The sequence below is a fragment of the Dermochelys coriacea genome, chromosome 10 (assembly GCF_009764565.3).
Source record: "Dermochelys coriacea isolate rDerCor1 chromosome 10, rDerCor1.pri.v4, whole genome shotgun sequence".
In the NCBI taxonomy this organism is placed as follows: domain Eukaryota; kingdom Metazoa; phylum Chordata; order Testudines; family Dermochelyidae; genus Dermochelys; species Dermochelys coriacea.
This window is the reverse complement of record NC_050077.1, coordinates 2,631,174-2,652,653: the sequence shown is the minus strand read 5'-3', so window position 1 is coordinate 2,652,653 and position 21,480 is coordinate 2,631,174. Positions and strand designations below refer to the sequence as shown.

The 21,480-nt window shown below is 43.6% G+C and overlaps 1 protein-coding gene across 2 annotated transcripts in view; it reads left to right on the top strand.

The window, feature by feature from the left end:
- Positions 1–21,175, top strand: part of PRKCB (protein kinase C beta) — a 244,315-nt gene extending 223,140 nt beyond the window's left edge. Inside the window, exon 17 of one of the 2 annotated variants that reach the window (XM_038419585.2) lies at positions 19,061–21,175. In XM_038419585.2, the coding sequence (XP_038275513.1) occupies positions 19,061–19,213 (153 nt within the window). In that variant the 3' untranslated portion in view covers positions 19,214–21,175. Of the gene's footprint in view, positions 1–11,454; positions 18,451–19,060 lie in introns of those variants that run through there. The other variant, XM_038419584.2, reaches the window with a different exon arrangement.
- The last annotated feature ends 305 nt before the right edge of the window (positions 21,176–21,480 follow it).

The window sequence follows — 21,480 nt, the reverse complement described above, 5'->3', positions numbered from 1 at the left end:
CATCTGCCAAAAGGAAATCAAAGGAAAGGAACTTTTTTTTAAAGGTGCTGTCTGCTTATCAAAATGCCCATTCACAGTCACAGGGATACAGAAAATCTGGGTTTAAAATATCCTTGGGGAAGGAATAATTTGTGATCACTTTTAAAAGTTCACCTGTAATCTAAGACTTTTAAAGGCAGCAAGTTTGGTCTTGCGCAAAAAGGCGCAGCAATGGCAATATGTGCTAACGTGGTCTTTTTCACTTCCACAGAAATCTTTTTTTTTATTTCAAATTAGCCGTTGAAATAATATAAAGACAATAGACTACATGGAACTTTTCTGGTCAGCCAAGGTTTTAAAATACAGACTGTAGCTAACAGTCTAACAAAGGTGTGCACATGTGCACAGAGAGCTTGTCTGCACTACAGAACGTTACCGCTGACGCCAAGCTGATTGCAGTTCAGTGGTCAGCGCGGAGCAGGGCCCACTGAGTTCAGCATCGCATCAGGTAATGCAGCTGGCGATGGCTTTGCTCAAAACGGCAAAATGGTTTTGGCTGTACACAAGGCCACTGAGGCCGGAACCGTCCAGGCTCTAATACAGATGCCAATTAAGAAGCTAATGGGAGCAAGCTGGCGCTGGGCTGGGCCAGGTCCTCCTCTGCCATGTTTCAGCTCTGGTGGCATCTTCACCACACTGGATGGTTGCCTGTCTCTACACAGCTCTTGCTGGGGACTCTCTTCACAAACCTCCATGTTTGCCGAACACCCAGGAGCTCCTGGCAGCATCTTCCTAATCTAATGGCAGCTCTGCAGACACAGCGGCTGGCTTCAAAGGGAGCCTTTGTTTACGCTCCCCTTGTCTGGCTGCCTGTAATGGCCATGCTTCACTTCTTGGAAACCTGTATAATTTTAAAACAAACAAACAAAAATGGGACAGTTACTTATTCAGCCTGACTTGGCTCTGCTCTGTCCTTGGTGCTGAAAATACATTCTTGAGATCTTGTGGTTTGGTTCCTGCTTGGTGCTTGATTAACCTTTATCACAGTGACTGTAACGAGAGATCCGGGGCTGCAGCTTGTCTTTGATATGCAGAAAGTCAGCACTTCTGACAAGGGGCTGTGCTTCCTTGCTCTTAGGTTTGGTCTCTGCATACCAATTCCCTGCCTGGTGGCGCTTACCCTGAGAAGTGTGTTTACACACTCACTCTGCCTCTCATTGAGATAATGATTGTTTTTGGTGTCTAATTACTCCTTTATTTTACATAAAGCGTAGTGATTTGAAAAGTCTCCTCACTCTGAAAGCGTTGAAATCAAATGGCAGAGTATAGAAGTGCTGACAACAAGGAAGTCAGTGAGGTTTTTTTAAAAAAATCTTAATTTAATAATTATCTAATTACATAAATTAAATCTTATTTGAATCATTTTGAGTTAATCAATATTGAAATCTATTTACAGACCCAGTTACTTAGGAAATCAGTCAGTTATGCTTGCTGTAACCTCTGTTGTGGTGAGGTGAGTCCAGGAGCTATTTCCAAATTAGAAAAAGTTAAGCATTTAGTGGGCAGCTCCTATGTAGGCAAGCACATGTAAATGTGCATTGTGACTGTACAGTACCTGCGGTATGTGTGTTAAGGCTCAGGCAAATGGAGAACAGTTTTCAAGCTGTATACACCAGAAATCCCCAACTAGTCAATGTTTTAAAGTTGAATGTTTTTTTCCCCCTAACAAAATGGACATGCAGGAAACCTATAGTGAGGGTAAAACCATGAGCTCTTCTCTGTCCCCCTCAAGATCAATCTCTCTGACTTCATTTTAATGATTTTGTTTATATTTTCATTCTCTTCCGAAGAAACCTCCTTGGTTACAAAGAGACATAGCAGTCCTGATTCAGCAAAACATTTCAGCAAGTGCTTAAGGCCCACTGAAGTCAATGAGATTTAAGCTGTGCAGAACTGGGGCCAATATTAACTAATTTTTTTACAAACTGAAAATATTTACTCAATTAGTTAGTATGCAGAAGTGTTCCCAATGTATCCCTGTACATAGATTTTTGGAGGGGAGTAAAATTTTCCAAAGGCACCTAAGACCCATTTTCAAATGTGACTTAGGAGTCTTAGTCCTTAATTGGGCTCCTAACAGCCAGATTTTTAAAGGTACTGATACACCTAAACATTCAGACAGGCAGTTTTGAAATTCCCACTAGGTTCCTAACTCCTATGGGAGTCAGCCCCACTGGGTGCCAGTCTGTACCTTCCAGCAATGAAATATCTTTTGAAAATCTGACCAAGTCACTTTTGCAAATGAGATTTTGGCTTCTAGGTCACTTAGGGGCTTTTGAAAATGTTACCCTTTCTAGCATTTGCCCCAGGTTGGAGATGGCAAATTTCAATCCTCTCCTTTGAAACTCCCACCCTTAATGGGACACTGGCCATTAGCAGTTTGTAACAGCTCCTCTTCACAGTAGGCTGAGATTTGTATGGTTTGTGTGATTGCTAGGGGTCCTTTAGGAAAAAGCAATCCTGCTCTTCCCCTCCCCTCCCCCGAGACCTATAATGCCCCTCTCTGAAGGCTGGGCAAGGGAGATGAAGGCCCTCTCTGGTGAGCAAAGGATTAGCAGCACACCAGTGTAGTCTGTTATTCTTCATGACTGTCTCTCCCTCTCCTGGCTGTGAAAAGGGGACAAGGGGAGTGGAATCTGTTTCATCCAAACACTTCTCTATCAGTGCATAATTTCCACCCATCCTTGTGCTTAGTATAATTTTTAGAAGTTAAGTAGACAAAGCCATCAGTATAGCATCTTTGCAGCCCTAAACGCTGTCTTGCTGCCAAGCTGCTCATTTTCCTGCTAAGATGCTTTGTAAGTGCAAAGCATGATTACAAAGCAATCAGCACTCTGTGCATTTCATGGGCATGGGCAGTGCTTGTTTAAACTTCTCATGCTTTTACTCATAAACAGTTCCTTCTTCCCACTGTATGGACCAGGATAGCGAGAGAGATGCACTCCAAGCTAGGCTAATGGAAGCATGTACAGGAACTTGGCCAGCTCACGATTCATCATCTTTTGCTTCTTCCTGTGGACTGAAATGGGGGGAGAGTTATTTTTGAACCCTGTTTTCTGTCTCACTGCAACAGTTGCAAAAAGGATTCTGAAGCAGAGACAGCTGTTAAACTAGCAAAAAGAACAGGAGGACTTGTGGCACCTTAGAGACTATCAAATTTATTTGAGCATAAGCTTTTATGAGCTACAGCTTACTAGGACTTGGAGTCTGGCCAAAAATTAGCTGCCTGTTTTTCATTCTGTATAATTTGTGTCAATGCATAGGTGATGGAATAAGGCAATATGTTATAAGGTGATGAAGTGCCCTCTTTTTAAACTTCTCCTCCTAGCATTCCAAAAAACCTTGCTAGAAGGAAAATACTTGAAAACTTGGGTCCCTTTTCACAGCACTCGGACTCCGGTGGAGCAGACCCAATGCTTTCAGTGGTAGTGCTCCCTGAACAAGATTCTACTCAATAGGACAGATCCACTGTTGTTGTACTAGCTCATAGCTCCATTAAAATTGACCGTGTGCTGACAGTTTACACCAGCTGAGGGTCTGCCGTAGAGGGGATGAGTGTAGCCGAATCAGGCACAGTGCCCATGGGAGACCAGGTGGGTGAGGTAATATCTTTTGTTGGATCAGCTTCTATTGGTGAGCGAGCAGCTTTCAAGCTGCACAGAGCCCTTCCTCAGATCTGGGAAAGGTACACAGAGTGTCACAGCTAATACAGATAGTTTAGCATAAGTAGTTAGCACCACAGTTGCCAACTTTTACATGATAAGTAAGCACCCCAACTTTCACAATAAGCCAAAAATCCAACTAATCCCATTTCCAAGCAAGGCCCAAAGAAGCCAATCCCTAAGAACCCCAACACTCTGTGACTTGATCTCCCCGGCGTGCAGTCTGGGGCTGTGGTGGGCCCGCTGTGCACCCTCGACTCTCTTCCCCCACTTTCCCCTGCTTGCCCCAGAAGCCAATCAAAAAAAAGAAGCAACAAGCTACAAGCCAAAAACTAGCCAACAAACAACTCACAAGCTAATTAAGCCAAAAACAAGCCAAATTTCTGCGGTTTTTTTCGTGGGTTTGGTATGTCTGGTTAGCATAAGTTCTCAGGGACCATTCTGGCCCATTAACACCCCTGTAGTTATAGGAGAAAAAGGGGGGCTTGTGGGGTACAGATTGTTGTAATAAGCCATAAATCCAGTGTTTTTATTAAGACCGTGATTTTTAATGTGTAGCAAAGTTATGAATGTAAGCTCCCCAGCTCGTCTTCTGAACGTGTGATGAAGGTTTCCTTTGAAGATGAGGACTGATAGGTCAGATGCAGAGCGATCGCCTTGTGAAAAGTGGGAGTGAGGTTCGGTGCCATTTGAAAATCTCCCCCATTATGATGAGGTGCTCACAAGCTGTAACAATGAGAGTTTGAGGATGTGTCCAACGCGCCACCTGAGCTGAACTTCAGGAATAGGGGAAGATGTTTGACATAACAGTGTAAAGAGCCAGTGTCAGCTTTGTGGTATTTCATTGCATCTCCAGGATCAATGGGAAAATATTTTATTATGTCTTTGTTGTCTCTATTGGAAATCAAGCTAGATATTGGTAAAACAAAAAGGCTATCTTCTAAGCTGACAGTTTTATTTCTGCAGCTGTAATAAAAAAAAAGCCATTCTGCAGGGGCTATAAATATTAGACAGGATACTTTGAGGATTTGTGTAAAATAGATTCCCACGTTCTCAGTTCAGGATGGAGTCCTGCTTGTTTGTTCAGAGAGTACTAAAATGGGGTGGATTGTTTTCCCCAAGTGGCTTTTGTTAAATACAAAAATTCCTATGGGATGTCTTTCTTCTCTCAGAGGAGCTCAGTTTTAGAAGCAGTAAAATTTGGTGTTGATGTAAAGAGCATCAGTTACAGCCGATAGCAATGTGAATTCTTCTCCGTATCACTTATCCAATGGAATATGGCTATATCATCCTTCAGAAGAAAAAAACTGTTAAAATGTTACTTGTGCATCTGTTTGGAAAGGAATTGGCCTGTTGTTTGCATTACCATGCACAGCTGCCTGCTGTATTAATTAGTGAAATGGCAGGATATGGTGCATAAGGGCTCTAAGGTACTGGGGGTTGGGATAGCTGGCTTGCTGATAAATGCCTCTGTAACCTTTAAAGAAAGAAAGAGAGCAATTGTCACATCTCATTCATACAAGGATGAAAGTTGAATTAGGATCCATGAAGAACAAGAACCCTGGAGGCACAGCTCTGATCTAAAATATACAGCACAGCATCTCTTCAAGATCATTTCAACGATCACTGTCTTAACAGCACAACACGGATCCCTGGTTATAGCCCTCAACCTTTGCGTTTTGGATTGCATGCAGTTCACATCAGGTCATTCTCCCACTCTTTTGGTTACGGCATTTATTTTGCCATCACATAAACTCCGTCCCTTTCCCCAAAAACTGTAGTTATGTGACTTTGAGCTACTGGCCAGGCAATTTCCTTACATTTTTACAAACTGCAGGAACAAAATCACCTATTCACAAAACTGGAAAATTAAATTCATAGTGTCTGAACAACTTTTCAAATATTCTTACTGTAAAGGCGCTTCTGATGTTATGGCAGGAGTTATGACTTGTTGATGCAGGTTTCTGTAGCTATTTTGGTTAGCATGATGAAATACAAACATTTAAAAATAATACTTGGTTTTCCTTTTCATCCCAGGATCTGAAAGAACTTCACAAACATTAAAACCTTGCCCAATTAATCCTAAAGTAATCGATATTAAGTGTTTAAAAAAACATGCAATACATCCCTTCAAAGCAATCAGATCGAATGCCCTCAAATGTTTCAAATGAGCTACCTAACGTCTCTCCACCAAAAACTTGTGAAGCTAATGGCCAGTGACAGGTATATTTTCAAAGCACTGCAAAGCTTTAAATATATATATGGGAGTGGATGGAATCTGCAAGTGAGCTGCTTATTAGCAGGTAGCTCTTGTTATGCTGTACGTTACGATTCTGATAACCTTTTTCAGTTAGTTTCCCAATAATTTGTTTTATCTTGTTGCTAAGGGGAAAAACTAGTGACAATATAGCCTAGAAAAGTCCATATCTCCACATTCTCTTGAGCCTCCAGGGTTTATGCAACTGGCAACTTCATTTTTGTAAATTTATTTTCTATTTTTGATGCTAATCTGATGGCTTTCAGGCAGCCAGCTACCAGAAATGAAAATATTTTCTCTGCTGACACCAGTGTGTCCAACATATAATATATCTTTTGTAAGAGTCCAGGTCTGGTGTTTCATTGCATGGCTTGGGATAGCTACCAGCTCTTGCCAATGAAACTGGAAGTCTTGATGGATATTGTTCAAATTTTATATTTTGTGGGTTGTCAGATCAGCGTGAAACAATCAGGCTGTTTCATCTTAATTTCTAGACATCTATGACATCTCCAGCTATCATGCCGAATTAGAGAGGGAGGGCATGTGTCTTTAGGTTTTCTTCTGCTCCCTGAATCATTTGGAAATAAGGAGCATCCTCCTAACAGCCCCCAGTAGTGCCACTAAGCTAAGGTGCCATCAGGGCTTTTGTTGCAACCTTCTCTTTCCAGAATCTATAGCTTGACCACCTTTTAAAATTGTTCTGAGTCTTAGCAGAGATGACAGGTTGGAAGCAGTCTTATTGAACCAACTTGGGAGATTATTTGATTGGGGAGGGAGGCCAAGAGGGCAGAGTAAACAGAAGTTCAGTGTTTTTTGCTTTAGCAAAAAGCAGCCGCTTACCCTGCGAATAGAGGGTTCCCTTCTGGTGTTCTCAGCCCTTTGTTCCCTAAGGTGCATTGCATCATGGGACCCGTAGAATAGATTTCTCTCTGCTGAGAGGAATTTTGGGAGGGAAGAGTGTGAGGACATCAGAACGGAGGCTGGGAATTGGTCTGTGGGGGTGGAGAAATTATCCAGTTTATCTGTATAAAAAGCATCTAACCGGCTACCTGCCTATTACTCTGATTACTTGGCTCATATATTAGTAACTCTTCCCCTCACTCAGTGTTTGTCCTAGACACTGCTCTTCTCAGTGCAGGGCCTGCATTTCCCCTGCCCCATTTGAGGCACCCCCACAATATAAATTATGAGAATCGCAGTGAACTAGTTCACACCGGATCTGCACTTTGGATGGCTTAATATCTTTGTAACTCGCATCACTTCTTTGTCAGCCTTGATCTTGAAAGACTCAGGCATTTTTATGGATAATACTGTGTTGTTCAAAGACCAGCTTCTAACTGCTGGTCTACACTTAAAAATTAGATCGATCTGGCTAGCTTGCTCAGAGCTGTGAAAAATGTCATGCCCTGAATACCGTGGTTAGGTTGACTTAACGCACAGTGCGGCTGTGGCTAGGTTGATGGAAGATTTCTTCTGTTGGCCTACTTTCCGCCTTTCTTCTTTCCACCTGGACAGAAAAATCCCTTCCTTCTATGTAGGAAGGATCTACACAACAGCACTACAGCACCATCGCTGTGCCACTGTAGAGTAGACATGGCCTCAGCTTTTTAAGAACCTTCCCTCTTGTTTTGCCACTGACTGACTCATCTTTTACCTAGTGAAAATGAGGTGACATGCCCCACTGAAGTGTTAAAAGGTTAGCACATCTTGTCAAAATACAGTGCTGGGAGTGATACGAGCTACATGTTTCATGGAGGTGGGCCAGGTGTATTTGCCTTTCATCTGGCTAGAATACCATGGGGAAAAGAGACAGGAAAAATCTTGTGAGGTGTCTGAGCACATTTGGGCCCTGATTCAGAAAATCACTTAAGCACATGATTGCCGTCTGTAAGTGTCTATACTGGGGAGGAACTTTTCTGATCATGGACAGCTGTTTAATCTAGCAGAAGAGGGCAGAATGAAATCCATTGGGTGGCAGCTGAAGATGGAAAAAGTCAGGCAAGAAATAAGGTGTAAACTTTTACATTGAAGGTAATTAACCACTGAAAAAAGCTTACCTAGGGCTATGGTGGGTTCTCCATCACTTGGAGCCTTTACATCAGGACTGGCTGTCTTTTTTTAAAAAAATGGTCTCGTTCAAACCTAAATTATGGGCTTCATGAAGAAATGGATGGGCAAAGTTCTGTGCCGTGTTTGTGAAGAGATCAGCTTAGATAATCTTAATGGTCTGTTCTGGTTTTAAAATCTATGAATCAGATTCTTCAGTGCTTTGCTGAATAGGATGAGTTTAAACCAATGCTTAAGTTTAAGCAGGGGCTTAAGTGATTGGCTGATCTGAAGCATTGATCTGCACAATGGGAAAGGGATACGTTATGGCTGAAGAATATATTCTGAAGATGAGCAAACTGGCTTTGCATGGCTGTGGCTAGCATTTAACTTTATTCACTGAACTGTCCAGTGGTTTTAGGAATAATGATAGCTTACCAAGTGGCTGTAAGAACATAAAATATGCCAAAGGGGCTGCGTATTAGCAAGTGGGCTGATGTTAGCATTCTTTTTTTTTTAAACCTCAGTGAACAAAGAAGTGCAGAATTTTGAACAGTTTGCAGGTATTGTCTTTACTGTTTAATATTCTTAGACCGACATTACGTTTATTAAAAATGCAAATCTGTTTTCTCAGCAAATGATAGTTCATTTGGGGAAAGTCCCAGCATGGAAAGCATATGTGCTCTTTCGAGATGTGTATTAGGGAGGAGAGATGAGGGGACCAATAGGTCCTGGCTCCTGCATCTCCAGTGCCAGAGGGAACACAGTCAGGAGTGTGGTACTTGTGTGGTAGTTTTGATAAGAAATACAGCTCACTCGCCATTAAAGTAAAGCCATGAATTCCAGTTCATACAGGATGTAATATGCATGTGGTAGGTATAATCAGGCAGTTTGTAACTGCATCACTTCCTAATAATAGACCAATGATAAATCTTACAGGATCTGTTATAACCTAGTACCCATCTAACAGTAGTCTACAGCAGCACCCAAGGTTACAGGAGTTCTTTAGATTTCAGAGTAGCAGCCGTGTTAGTCTGTATTCGCAAAAAGAAAAGGAGGACTTGTGGCACCTTAGAGACTAACAAATTTATCTGAGCATAAACATTCGTGAGCTACAGCTCACTTCATCGGATGCACGAAAGCTTATAAATTTGTTAGTTTCTAAGGTGTCACAAGTCCTCCTTTTCTTTTTAGGAGTTCTTTACATTCTTTCTTTTACATTCAAAGTGAAATAAAGCATTTGACAGGCGTCTCTCACTCCCGCCCCTAACCACCCCTTTGTTTCATATAGAAAATGTAGAGCCCCTATGGTTGAATTCTCAGTTGGTGTCAGTTGACATCAAATGAGGCTCTGGCCCCTCGAATTACTATTCAGAGGACCATCATGCTGTCTATTTTATAGTGTCACCTCAGTAAACCTATCAGACAGGCATAGCAGTGACGCATTTCTGCGCAAGATGAGAAGCCTGGAACCTCTTGGGTTCTAATCCTGGCTCTGACACCGATTCCCTTGTGGCCTTGGATTGGTCTCTTATCCCCTCTGACTCAGTTTCCCCATTTGTGAAATGCATTGTATCCTTATTTCTCTACCTCACGCACCATGGGAAGCAGGGGGATTAAGGAGAATGTAGAGCATTTGGAAGAGGACCAGTCCTGTGGAAACACCAGGGAGTACTTAACAAATGCAAGCTTTCTAAAGGAAAGTGAAGGTGAAGCTGTGTGTAGCTCAGTGGATGGTGGTGTATAGTGGCCAGGCTGGCCAGCCCAGGACAGCCCATCCGGGGAACACAGCCCCTTTGTCAGAGATGGCACATGCTTTGAGCATTGGAGGAGATGGTCTGGGTTTAGTGTTTAACCCTGTTCCCTTTCCTTTCATGGTCTTTCCTCCCCATGGTAACACACCTGCTTGCATGGGCCCTGAGGTGTCATGGCATCTGGAGAGGCAGGATGAGCAGTACTTAATGCCTAGTGAGCCAAGAGTGCTGGAGATTAGTAGTGTCATATTTACTAAGCTCCCTCCTCTCGCTCCCTCCCCCCATGTGAATATTATCCCTATTTCACAGATAATGAAGCAGAGTCGGAGAGTATCATTTTTCTGAGATCACACAGGGAGTCGGTGTAACAGCCAGGATTAACACTTGTGATGTCCTGACTCCCAGCCCTGGGCTGGGACCACTAGACCAAGTCTCCCCAGGATGCCCGCTCATGTGACCATGTCCAAGAGCTGTTTATTGTCCTGGAGAAAGGAGGAGCTTATGCACCCCAGGATGGGGAGTTGTTGCACTGCTCTCAAGGTGACCCTTCTCCCCGCTCCTAGAGGAGGCCTGAAATGCTTTTAGAAGCTACCTCTTTTGGCAGCTGTCTTATAACATAGGACCTCCTTCCCATCCCTCCAGATCAATTCAAGGGAGCGGTTTCCCTGTGGGTCACACGGCAGCACACCTTTCCTTCATGGTCTGCATTTTCCAAAGCAGTTCTCTCTAAGGGATGCACCCTGCAGCACCTGCACCGTTTCCCAGACCTCGGTGCAGAGCAAGCGGTGCCATGTGGGGCGCAAGGACTGTTACACCAATGATCTCCTTGCATGCAGTGCTGACATGGGTTAGTTTTGCTGGGAGAAAGTCTAATCCAGGTAGCGTTTGGCATGTGTGTGGGGGCATGAGGTGTCTGACAGGTGTGCTGGGGGGCGGGGGGCACTGTAAATCTCTCCAGTGGCATAACGGCCTTGTCTGCAATAGGCATTCAGCCCGTAGGGGTTACCTAGTGTGAGATCTGCAAAAGCTGAGGTGTCCCTGCTTAAACATGGACAAGTGGAACTATCAAAACTGTTGGTTCATGACAAAACCTTCTTGTTCCCAGGTGATGGAGGGGAAGGACAAGGTGTGTGCGTGTGCGTGTGCGTGTGCGTGTGCGTGTGCGTGTGCGTGTGTGTGTGTGTGTGTGTGTGTGTGTGTTGGTATAATACTGGTACTCTTTGATAACAGAAGCTGCCTAGGGCTTAGCAGCACAGCTCAAACAGGTACCGTTTGTCTGCACGTGACTGGGAAAAGCTCAGCAAGTAATTGCACTGCCCTCTTGTTCCGCTCCTGCAATCACTAGCCATGCTACAGCCTGAGAGTTGATCAGTCTCTGGCTGCTCCATGAGAAAACCCAGCCTTGCACTTAACAAAACTCATAAGTATTTTGACAAGTTTCAGAGTAGCAGCCGTGTTAGTCTATATTCGCAAAAAGAAAAGGAGGACTTGTGGCACCTTAGAGACTAACACATTTATTTGAGCCCACTTCATTGGTATAGTTCATAAGTATTTTGCATCTTCTTTTCTTTTCTCTCATTTTCCTCATTGAAATAATCTGCTCTGCGAGGTGTGAATGGGAGGGGATTGCTGCAGACCGCATCCAGTTTGTTTTGTTTTCTCCACCCACCATGAGTTCTTTTTTTCCCTCTCATAGTGTGGACGGAATGCGGAAAACTTCGACCGATTTTTCACTCGCCATCCACCCGTCTTAACTCCACCTGACCAGGAAGTCATCAGGAACATTGACCAATCAGAATTTGAAGGATTTTCCTTTGTTAACTCTGAATTTTTAAAACCTGAAGTCAAGAGCTAAGTAGCTGTGTAGATCTCATTCCTGCATCTTTATCACCCAGTCCCAACAGCTGTTGTGGTGACATTCTTCATTGCAAAAGTTGCATTCATGGTTTTTCTTTTGTAACGATACTAGAGTGACCATGTTTCAAAGCCAGAAGTGTTGTCACATAATTTGGGACCTCTCAGAATGACAACTGTTGTGAGAAAAGTACTGCAATTTAATTATGTTTTAATCAAATTTCACTCATAGCTAATGATATCAGTACATTGACAGACAGATCATTACATGGGGTGTCTAACAGCTCTCCAGTTATAGGCTATGACAATTGGGAGAAATCTAAGTATTTGCCTTGCTTCCCTGTTCTTTCACTTATCTAGCCCTTCAATGTAATCACATACCTAGGAACACTGAACTTTGCAGGCTTCTTATTAATCTTGAGTCCCCCCCAAAAGCAAATAGTTTGTCAAGAGATTGGACATGGGACTTCTCGTCTTACATGCAACCCTGAGTCCTTGTTTATTTAAAAACATTGCAAAATCTCTTGCCTTTTTTTTTAAATTTTTCATCAGACACAGCACTCCCTGATAGCAGTAATAAGTAACTGGGGAAACCAAATCTATTGCTCACACAGATTTCTCCTGATTGTGCAGTTTCTTAGTAGCTTTTTTTGTTAAAAGAAAGTGTATCATCCAGCTATAAAAGGAAAGTTTGAAAGAACCCTTGTAAATGCTTTCAAATCTATGGTCACCCTAGTAAACACCAGACACAACATGTTTTTACATTATTTCATATGAAACCTTTTTTTCCTTTGGGTTTTTTTCAAATGCCAAAACAATTAATTCAGTTTGTTACATGCGCTTTAAATGTGTCAAAAATGGTATTAATGAAAATGAGCTGATATTTAAAGTCTAGCAGTATTGTGAAATCTGATGAAGCCTGTAAAGAATTTTGTTTTCACTAATATTCCTACCTTAAAGAATGTTGCTGGATATTTAAAAAGTCTAAGTTTGTGTTCCTAGCATCCGAAAAAAGGAAAAGGGAAAAAAAAAAAAGCGCTTCAGGAAAGATGTTTCTCATGAAACGACAACAATCGTATCACTTCCTTTTGTACCATTCTGCCAGATGTTTGTGGGCTGTCACTTTGAATCAAGCTGCTTTGAGCTGTAATGTGCCAATCTTTTTCCAATACTGATTATAAAATAAAAAAATAAGAAACAATATGTCAAAAAAAACCCTGCATTTATTTGTGAATGATAAATTTCAACACAGTCCTGTACTCTGAGATGCCAGAAACCATGAGACTGAGTCTCAGTCAGGGTGGGGTGGTTTTGGGAATCAGCATGTTACATGCACATCATCTCTGATTGCTGACCGTGTTTGAGTCCAACCTGGGGTACCCCCAAGTTTCCAGGTCTGCTGTAAGGCCACAGCAGGCAGTAGCCCACATCACAATACCATCTCCTGGACTTTTGCACCACCCATAGTGTCACTGCCCAGGGTGTGGCCATAGGTCTGAGCTGAATTACCCCTTTCATTCCTGTAGAGTGTGTCCTTCAAGACAATGCATGAAGCTATCAACTGGCATCCTTCAGTGGCACCACCAATCTCTGGGGTATGTATAGAACAATGCCCCTCCTCCCACTCCCTCATTAGAACAGCCACACTGGGGCAGACCAATGGTCCATCCAGCCCAGTATCCTGTCTTCTGACAGTGGCCAATGCCAGATACCCCAGAGGGGATGAACAGAACGGATAATCGTCAAGTGATCCATCCCCTGTCACCCATTCCCAGCTTCTGACAAACAGACGCTAGGGACACCATCCCTGCCCAGCCTGGCTAATAGCCATTGATGGGCCTATCCTCCTTGAACTTATCTAGTTCTTTTTTGCACCCTGTTATAGTCTTGGCCTTCACAACATCCTCTGGCAAAGAGTTCTACAGGGTAACTCTGTGTTGTGTGAAGAAATACTTGCTTTTATTTGTTTTAAACCTGCTGCCTATTAATTTCATTTGGTGACCCCTAGTTCTTGTGTTATGAGAAGAAGTAAGATCCAAGATCTCAACTGCTGATTGAAGAGGGGGCTTTCTTGTTCTGAAATCCAGGTACAATTCATTCTTTCTCTAGTGAGAGCTCAAGAAACCCCATCATCCTTGACATCCTCTAGGTTAGCTCTTTAAATGACTTTAACAGTAAGTAATGATTACAGGATGAGGCTTTGAAGCTTCCAGAAATTTTAAGTGAAACTATCTCTATCAGACTGTGCATGGTGAGCCAGTGACTCATTACTGCATGTGTGAACTCTCAAGGGAGCCGTTGTTCAAAGCAATTGGTAGGTTTTTAGCTAAAGAGAGATCACAGGCATCTGCTAATCTCATTCTCCCAAATGCATACAAAATTCCTTTGTTTCCTCTGGAATTCTGCTTCTGCTGCATTATAGGAGCGTTTGAGCTCTGTAGGATTATTCTCGGGGTGCCAAATAAAGTACCAAACACAGCAGGGACTACCCGCTAGCCCCCTAACTCTGTTCCACCCCACAGCAAAGGGGATGCTGCTCAGTGTGGAACTCTTCCAGACTATAAGAAAGGGGCACGGACAGGTGCTGGAAATGACTGCTAAGAAATTGCAACTGCCCCTCTAATATTAAGGTAGACGCAGCGAGGGGAGTGATTTTCTTTTAGGAGGAAGTTGCCCACGTATAAACAGGCCTCTGTGCAAGACTCTGCATGTGGAGTGCACGGTCCCAGCAGCAGCAGTGGACTACAGAAACAGCCTGGGCATTAGAAATTCACCTTTGAATACACACAAGAGACTAAACAGGCCCCTCCTTCACCAGAATTCAAAGTGAAACTCGACAGATTTGCATCTGACTGCTCCCTTTTCACCCCTGAGATCTACAGTGTCTCCTACACACAATCAGAAATGCAAAAAAACCTGCCACCAAGCACATCTCCCAGAGGTCGAGGCAGGATTCGGTCCCCCTTGCTCTGGCTAGCCAAGTTTTACGCATCGCAACCAATGGGGCTCCCTGCCCTCCTTTAGCCAGGTGATTCCACAGCCTACTGTATCCCACTGTCAGAAAGCTTTTCCGAGACAGCCTCAATTTCCCTTTCCTTAATTCATTCCAGTACCTCCCCCCTGTATCCCTTTCCCTGCTCCCTCCACAAACGGGTAACTTCCTTCCTCAGCAGAGGCCTAACTAGCATGTGTGCATGCCTGTGCGGACACACACATCTTTAGAGAGAAATTCACAGTGAGAAGAAAAGTTATAATAGTTTCGCTTATCACTAAAGCAGAAACCACTTTGTGACTCTCACCAGCTGGGAATTCACTTTATGGATTTCTCTTCCAAGCTGGTGGAAAAGTGAAAGGGGTGAAGGGGAAGCTGCTGTAAAATATCCGAGCTGGTGGGATCGGAACAGGAGAGCGCCCCTTAAGAGGCTGCTCTAAAGGGGAGGAGACAGTCGTGCTCCAGCTCTATCACCAGTTCTCTGCTATCAAGCAACCAACGTTCCTTACTCCCTTGAATGGGCACTTGTGGCGGGCGTCCTTATGTCTTTCTCCTACACATGCTGTTGTTTCACTTTACAGATATTCTTCCATACTGTGCTTTTAGCACAGTAGAACGATATCTGATAGATATCTGATAGAACGATATCCTGGGGGGGCCCCTGTGCGTCTGTTTCCATGTGGCCTTTGGGAACCTGTCAGTAAACTTGCTGCTCCCAGCCTTTCCCTCTGCATGTGGAGATCTAAGACAGCAGAGCTGTGCCAGTCTGGGCAGTTACTAGAGTTGCCAATTTTGGTTAGAAGTATTCATGGATTAATCTTTAATTCCTGGAGACTCCAGGACAATCCTGGAGGGTTGGCATCCCCAGCAGTTACTGCTATTGGACCCTTTCACCTTCCCAGTTTCACGGGCAAGGAGAGCAGGATCTGCCCCCTTGAGCCACCCTCCCCCTTGCTCGTCCAGCAAATGTGGAGCCCGGCTCATCAGCACAAGAGAAACGGGGTCCTTCCTGCCCTGCCTTGGGGTGGGGAGGGTAACACCCCGCTCGGCTCCCACATGCTTTCACATCTGTCTGAAATGTGCTACTCCCTCTTTGTCAGACAGAATCCCTGCGTCTCCAACTGGCCCCTCCTGCTCAGTCTCCCCCACACACACCCTATTATCCGTGCCCTGCCCTGCACCCCCGCCCACCGTCCCCTTTCCTTGGAAGGGGTGGGGATGAGGTGAGGGGGGGAAGCAATTACCCCCAGCCCTCCGCTTCTCTCAGCAGCCAGCTGACCAAAGGCAAAAGATAGAGTGCCAGACATGGGAGTGGCGGGGGCAGACACGGGTAGGTGAGTCTGGTCACATCTAGGGTGGGGGAGGGATGGGGGCATCTGCTTGCTTTGAGTGGCGACAGAGCACGCCGTCACTGTCTTCTCCCTTCGAGCCCTGATCTCTTGCCTCCATCTCAGCTTCTCTCTCCAGCTTCCCCCCGCAAGCCCCACTGGCCTCTCTTACTCCATGCCACATTCACCCCTTCCTCCACTCCCTCCTCTTTGGGGGTTCTAACCTCATCTCCTTCTCCCCCACGCCTTTGTGGGTGCGGAGGCTGCTGTCTCCTCTTGAAACGGTCTAGGCCTCCCTGGGGCAACCCAGTTCCAGGGAGCAGCGTCTTGTACAGAGCCTGGTCTGTTGGAGGGAATGCCCCATGGACAGGCTGCTCTCTTCTGGCCATCCGTCTGCTGCGCCCTTGGTGACCTAGTCCGCAGGCTGAGATGACAGACAGAGCCAGCCACATCACGGTCGCCAGCATTGTCGGCGATTTAATATCCTAGGAGCAAACGGTACCTTCCCAATAAGGGACTATCTGGATGTGTCCGTGACGACCTGGAGTAAAAGAGCCGGCCAAGTTCAGGCACAGGGCCAACTGCGGGGCAGGCGTTTTCCACAAAACCCTGGCCCTCACCCACTCTGACTGGAGAGAATGCTCTGGGCTGACACTTGCGAGTGGCTGGCGAGTGTGATTGTGATGTGGCGCTCCTGTCCTAAGCAGCAGCAAAAGGCTTCCTCTGGAAACGCAGCAAACCGTGTGTTGGGGCTGTTGCTCTCTGAGAAGGGATTGCGGGGGCAGGCTGCTGTATGATTCACGTGCTGGCCAGGGTCCTCCTTTAGACTTCATCGCCTCTGAGCCCAGCAGAACTAAAGAGTCTTGCCAACCTGCAATATAAAGCCTTCCTGTTACTTCATCAGTAAAGACAATCTGAAGGTGAATGGCCGTGCCTGGCTGAGAGGGGAGTTGTCAGGGTAAGTGTTACAGCAGCTCTCTGCACACAGCCAGGTCAGTGCATTTTCATTCAGGCCAGGCATGAGGTCCTCGATCACAAAGTGACACAGCTTCTCCAATGTGTGAATGAGGTTCTGCTTCCCTGCCTGTGGAATTGCAGCCCCTAAGGAGCACTGGCTACCCCTTTGGCACTAGCTGACAGGATAATAAACCAGAGCTGCAAAAAAAACAGTGGTGTGCTAGAACGGAGCGCGTGGGCAAGCTTGCCCTGCACCGCAGACATCTATTCAAACAGGGAGACCCCCATCTAAAATGGGATCTTGGAGGGCCAGTTCTTGGCTTTCAAAAATAAGAAGTGACCGACAGGCTCCACAAGACACACAGTCACCTGCAATGACCCCTGCTTCCACCCAGAGCCCTCTGGGGGCTGCTAAACTAACTCCCACAGCCTCACATAGCAGTGAAGGGAACCCATTGAATTTGGGGGGAACGAAGGGTGTGTCTCTCTCCAGCAGTGGTTCCCAATCCCTAATATGCATTGCCAGGGCTCCTGCCACTTCAGACCTAGCTTGTATCCCAGCCCCCCCCCACCAACTCTTCACCGTCATGGGTCTATGCTGAGCTCCCCGTCCGTTGTGCAGGCTCCTGCTCCTATGGGTGCTTGCAACCACCCCAGGCTGAGGTTTGCAGTCCCCCAGTGTCTTTCTGAAGGGGAAGTAGTGAACACTGGGTGTAACGCACGTCCCCGCGTAAACTGATGTGATGGCCTGGACAGCTGGAAATCATGGCCCTGAACCAAAGTTGGAACTTTCTGATAGGATCTAGCACTTACTGATCCTCTTTCAATGGTGCTTAGATACCATGTGATGAGCAACTTACAAACACCCGTGTGAGCTCGGTGCATGATTAAATGCCCCCATTCCCTTAATCACATATTTTTATACTGATGAAAAGTGCTACCTAAGACCCTAAATATTATTCCTCTATTGCATGGAATGGCTGTGGTAGGTCGCCTGTCTGCATCCTGTTTCAGTCATCACATAGAGTTCTCATAGGTTTCCTCAGCATTGGAACTATAGTGTTATTTACACACTGCAACATCTGCTGTCTTTAGTAATAATACAAGTTCCCCTCTGGATATTTCTTTACTGATGAGGTATTCCTGGTGCTTATATTGTGTTTTCACTGCTACTGGATTCATACACCAACCAAGCCTTTCTAATGTAGTACAGCCAGCATGTATTTTAGTCTACACAGGCAAGATCCATTACATAAATGAGTATTCAAAGATCTTTTTGTTTAACAAATTGGGTCTTACATGCTAATAGAATGTCAGCCTAACTGAGACAATAATTCTTTTTGCTTTGGTCTAACTGTACAGTCTATATTTTTGTGATGATCTGTATTTAGAAAAGGTTGCATCTATGTAACTTTATTTTTACACCAGGTTTTTGGACCCATTGTATATTTTATATGTGACCCTGGAGAAAATCACATACTCATCTCAAACTAAATAGATAAAAGCAAGTGGAAATCAAGATATTACAGCAACCCAACTAAAAATGTCAGACTACTAACAGCAAAAGGGGGGGAAATCATCTGCTACCACCAAATTTTTATGGCTGATTAGTTTTGTGTGTATGCTGAAATCCTAGTAAATTGTTTACTTCCAATATTGTGGCTTGTTGCTTTCTCCAGGACTCTCTTACTGTAGATAAGAAATCCGTGTTTCTAGTGAAAGTTTTGCATGTTGAGAAACTGTTCCGTTAGTTTTCTTTTTTAAAGTTGCCGGATTGGTGGGTGTGGGGAGAATTTTCCGTTTGTGAATGCCATGTCCCTTCTGTACCATACTGTGCTGTCGTCATGTCACTGTACAACTTTTATTGGGTATTTTAAAGTGTTAGATAAATGCTTTCCTGTTTTTGCACACTGTACCCAATTGCATTTATGTGGATAAACGCTGCTGCTGAGTATTTGCATGTAGTGTACCTAATCTAACGTGTAATTTTCTTAAAAAAACAAACAATTTCAGAATATATGTATACATACCATGTACAAATCCTAAAGAATGGACAGCATCAATTGCTCTGAACACGCATACGGTATTACAGACATCCACCTTGCTGGGATTTCTCTTGTATTTTTCTCTCCCTTTTGATTGTGTTTAATTTTGTGCTTTCCATTTGACAGAAAGACAAACGAGACACTTCCAACTTCGACAAAGAGTTCACCAGGCAGCCTGTGGAACTCACGCCTACTGACAAACTCTTCATCATGAACTTGGATCAGACTGAGTTTGCTGGATTCTCCTATACTAATCCAGAATTTGTCATTAATGTTTAGACAAGATGCAAATGCCACCTCCTGTGCTCGCAATCCAAACCTTCAGATCACCTTGTAAAATATCAGCATTAGTCTTCCGGGATGAACGGTGCATACATGTATACGTGCCCTCATTTGAAATGTGGCGATACCTTGTTTTAGGAGGCCTTTATATGTATGTGTCACTTCCTAGCATGGTTTCTACATCTGGAAATATTTAGTTTGTGAGGTAACAGCAAGAGGTAATACTTCTAAACACTACCAATAATGGTAACCAGCAGACTTTTTAAATAGGTCTGAATATGGTCTCTAAATACAAAATTGCTACAGTCTTTGTAATTTTTAAAATCAGACCCGGAGATTCTGGTAAACTTTAAATTATTCAAAAATGGTTCCCTTGGGACGCCCAGCATGGCTGCTGATATTTTAAACAGTTGTGCTGCAGCTTGCAGTGACTGTGAAGTTGTCTTAGAAGCGCCTCTTGTTCAAGAATGAAAACAGATCCGATGTGTGTGAAGAAGTCTGCGTGTGAACATATTTGTTTTCAACGCATTGTATGTACAGTCAAACTGGCTCAATGAAGCGGCCTTCCTCTGGAGCCTACTGTAAAAGTGTGCATTTCAATACAACAATCATTTTTGTTCCTATTACTCAGGCATAACACTACAAAATGAATTTCATCCCAGTTCTAGTAAATCAGAACACCTGGTTTTTCTAAGGAAAAGGTGGGGGTTTTTAAACATCTGGAACAGTTTGCAGTTTTGATGTACTCTGACAACACTCTTCTAAATCTTTCTCTTGTTTTTTTCACAGACATTGTTGAAAGTTAACAGTTCTGTAAAGGATATTAATATTCTAGCAAAACACACACATTTGCAAGTCCATTTTACAGTTTAGCAACTGAAAATATGCCCATTAAGAGAGGGCGCTACTGAGGGCTATTTCTAAAGGTAACTTTTTTATAGTATACACCCTTTCTATTATCTAGATGTGCAATGTAATTAATTTTCCACATGCCCTGGTTTACTTAGTTCTGTTTTCAGGGGTTTTATTTAGTAACCTACGACCATATGTATCATTTTAGAAATCCTATATTTTACAAAATATTGCAGTTGATATTCTCAATAAACAATTTCAACATGCATGTAACAAGGTGCCATATGGAGGAGAAAAGTCAGACAAGGTCAACTGCTTGTCTTTCAGCTGGCTAGCTATTCTTACTCTTATTTAGGCACCAACACAAGAATTAAGTGTGTACATTTGGAAACACTGATTATTATTCCTGTCTCGCTGTATGCGAGCTGGGTTGCTTTCCAATAATATTTTGCTTTTAAACTGTACCAATTTTAATGTAAATACATAATTAATGAATATAGTGAAAAGTAGAGGTGGAAATCTTATGAGATGTATTGAATCCTATAGAGAAAATAGTGTTTTGTTGGTCTTTTATAAACCTCAAACTTTACCTTTTGAATATTTTTTTTAAAGGATTTAAGGGGAAAAAGCTGCTAAACAGTAGGAACAGATGTTTTTAGCTCATCCATGGGCCATGAAAAGTGTCTAGATAAGCCTAGGTTACTCTATTACATTCCTGAATTTAATGGAGGCCAGACCTGCTGCTGCTTTGGAGAATGGTATATTCTTGGTCTCCTTGAGTATGCAATAATCTGTATTTGAGGAAACAAAATTAAAAAAAAAATAAAACTGCAAATTGTGCCAGATCAGTTAAGAGGTACATGGGGAACTTTGCATCATGCCAAGACCAGGGAAGATTTGGTTTGAATTTATGATAAGAGTTCTCATAACTCCAGCATATATATTGCAGAAAATGCTTTCGTTTCTTCTGCAGATCACAGCTGACTTTTGAAGCAAGTGTGTTACTGTAACTGTCAAATATATTGCTACAAAGTTAGTATTACTTAAATGGTGAATGTTCTTTAATTTGTCTCTCTTGTATTTTAAAATTTTAATACCCTGCCCCAACGTAATTGATCAGGGAATATCGCGATTTACCTTACCGCAAGGAAAGTACCATGGTAACGTACGCAACTTTTTACATGCAGCCTAGAGAAGGGGCTTTTGTCTTAGACATTTCTGTATGTTTGAGTGACAATTCTGCATGGGGTAAGATTTGCTTAAATGCTAAAGAACACAGTCTTCTTCTACCACAAGAACTTCCTAAGACCCCCATCCTGCAGTTACACATGGGCTTAACTGTGCTCTCGGGAGTAGTCGGGGACTGTGCACATGGGTAAAGCTAAACACATGTACAAGTGTCTACAAGACCA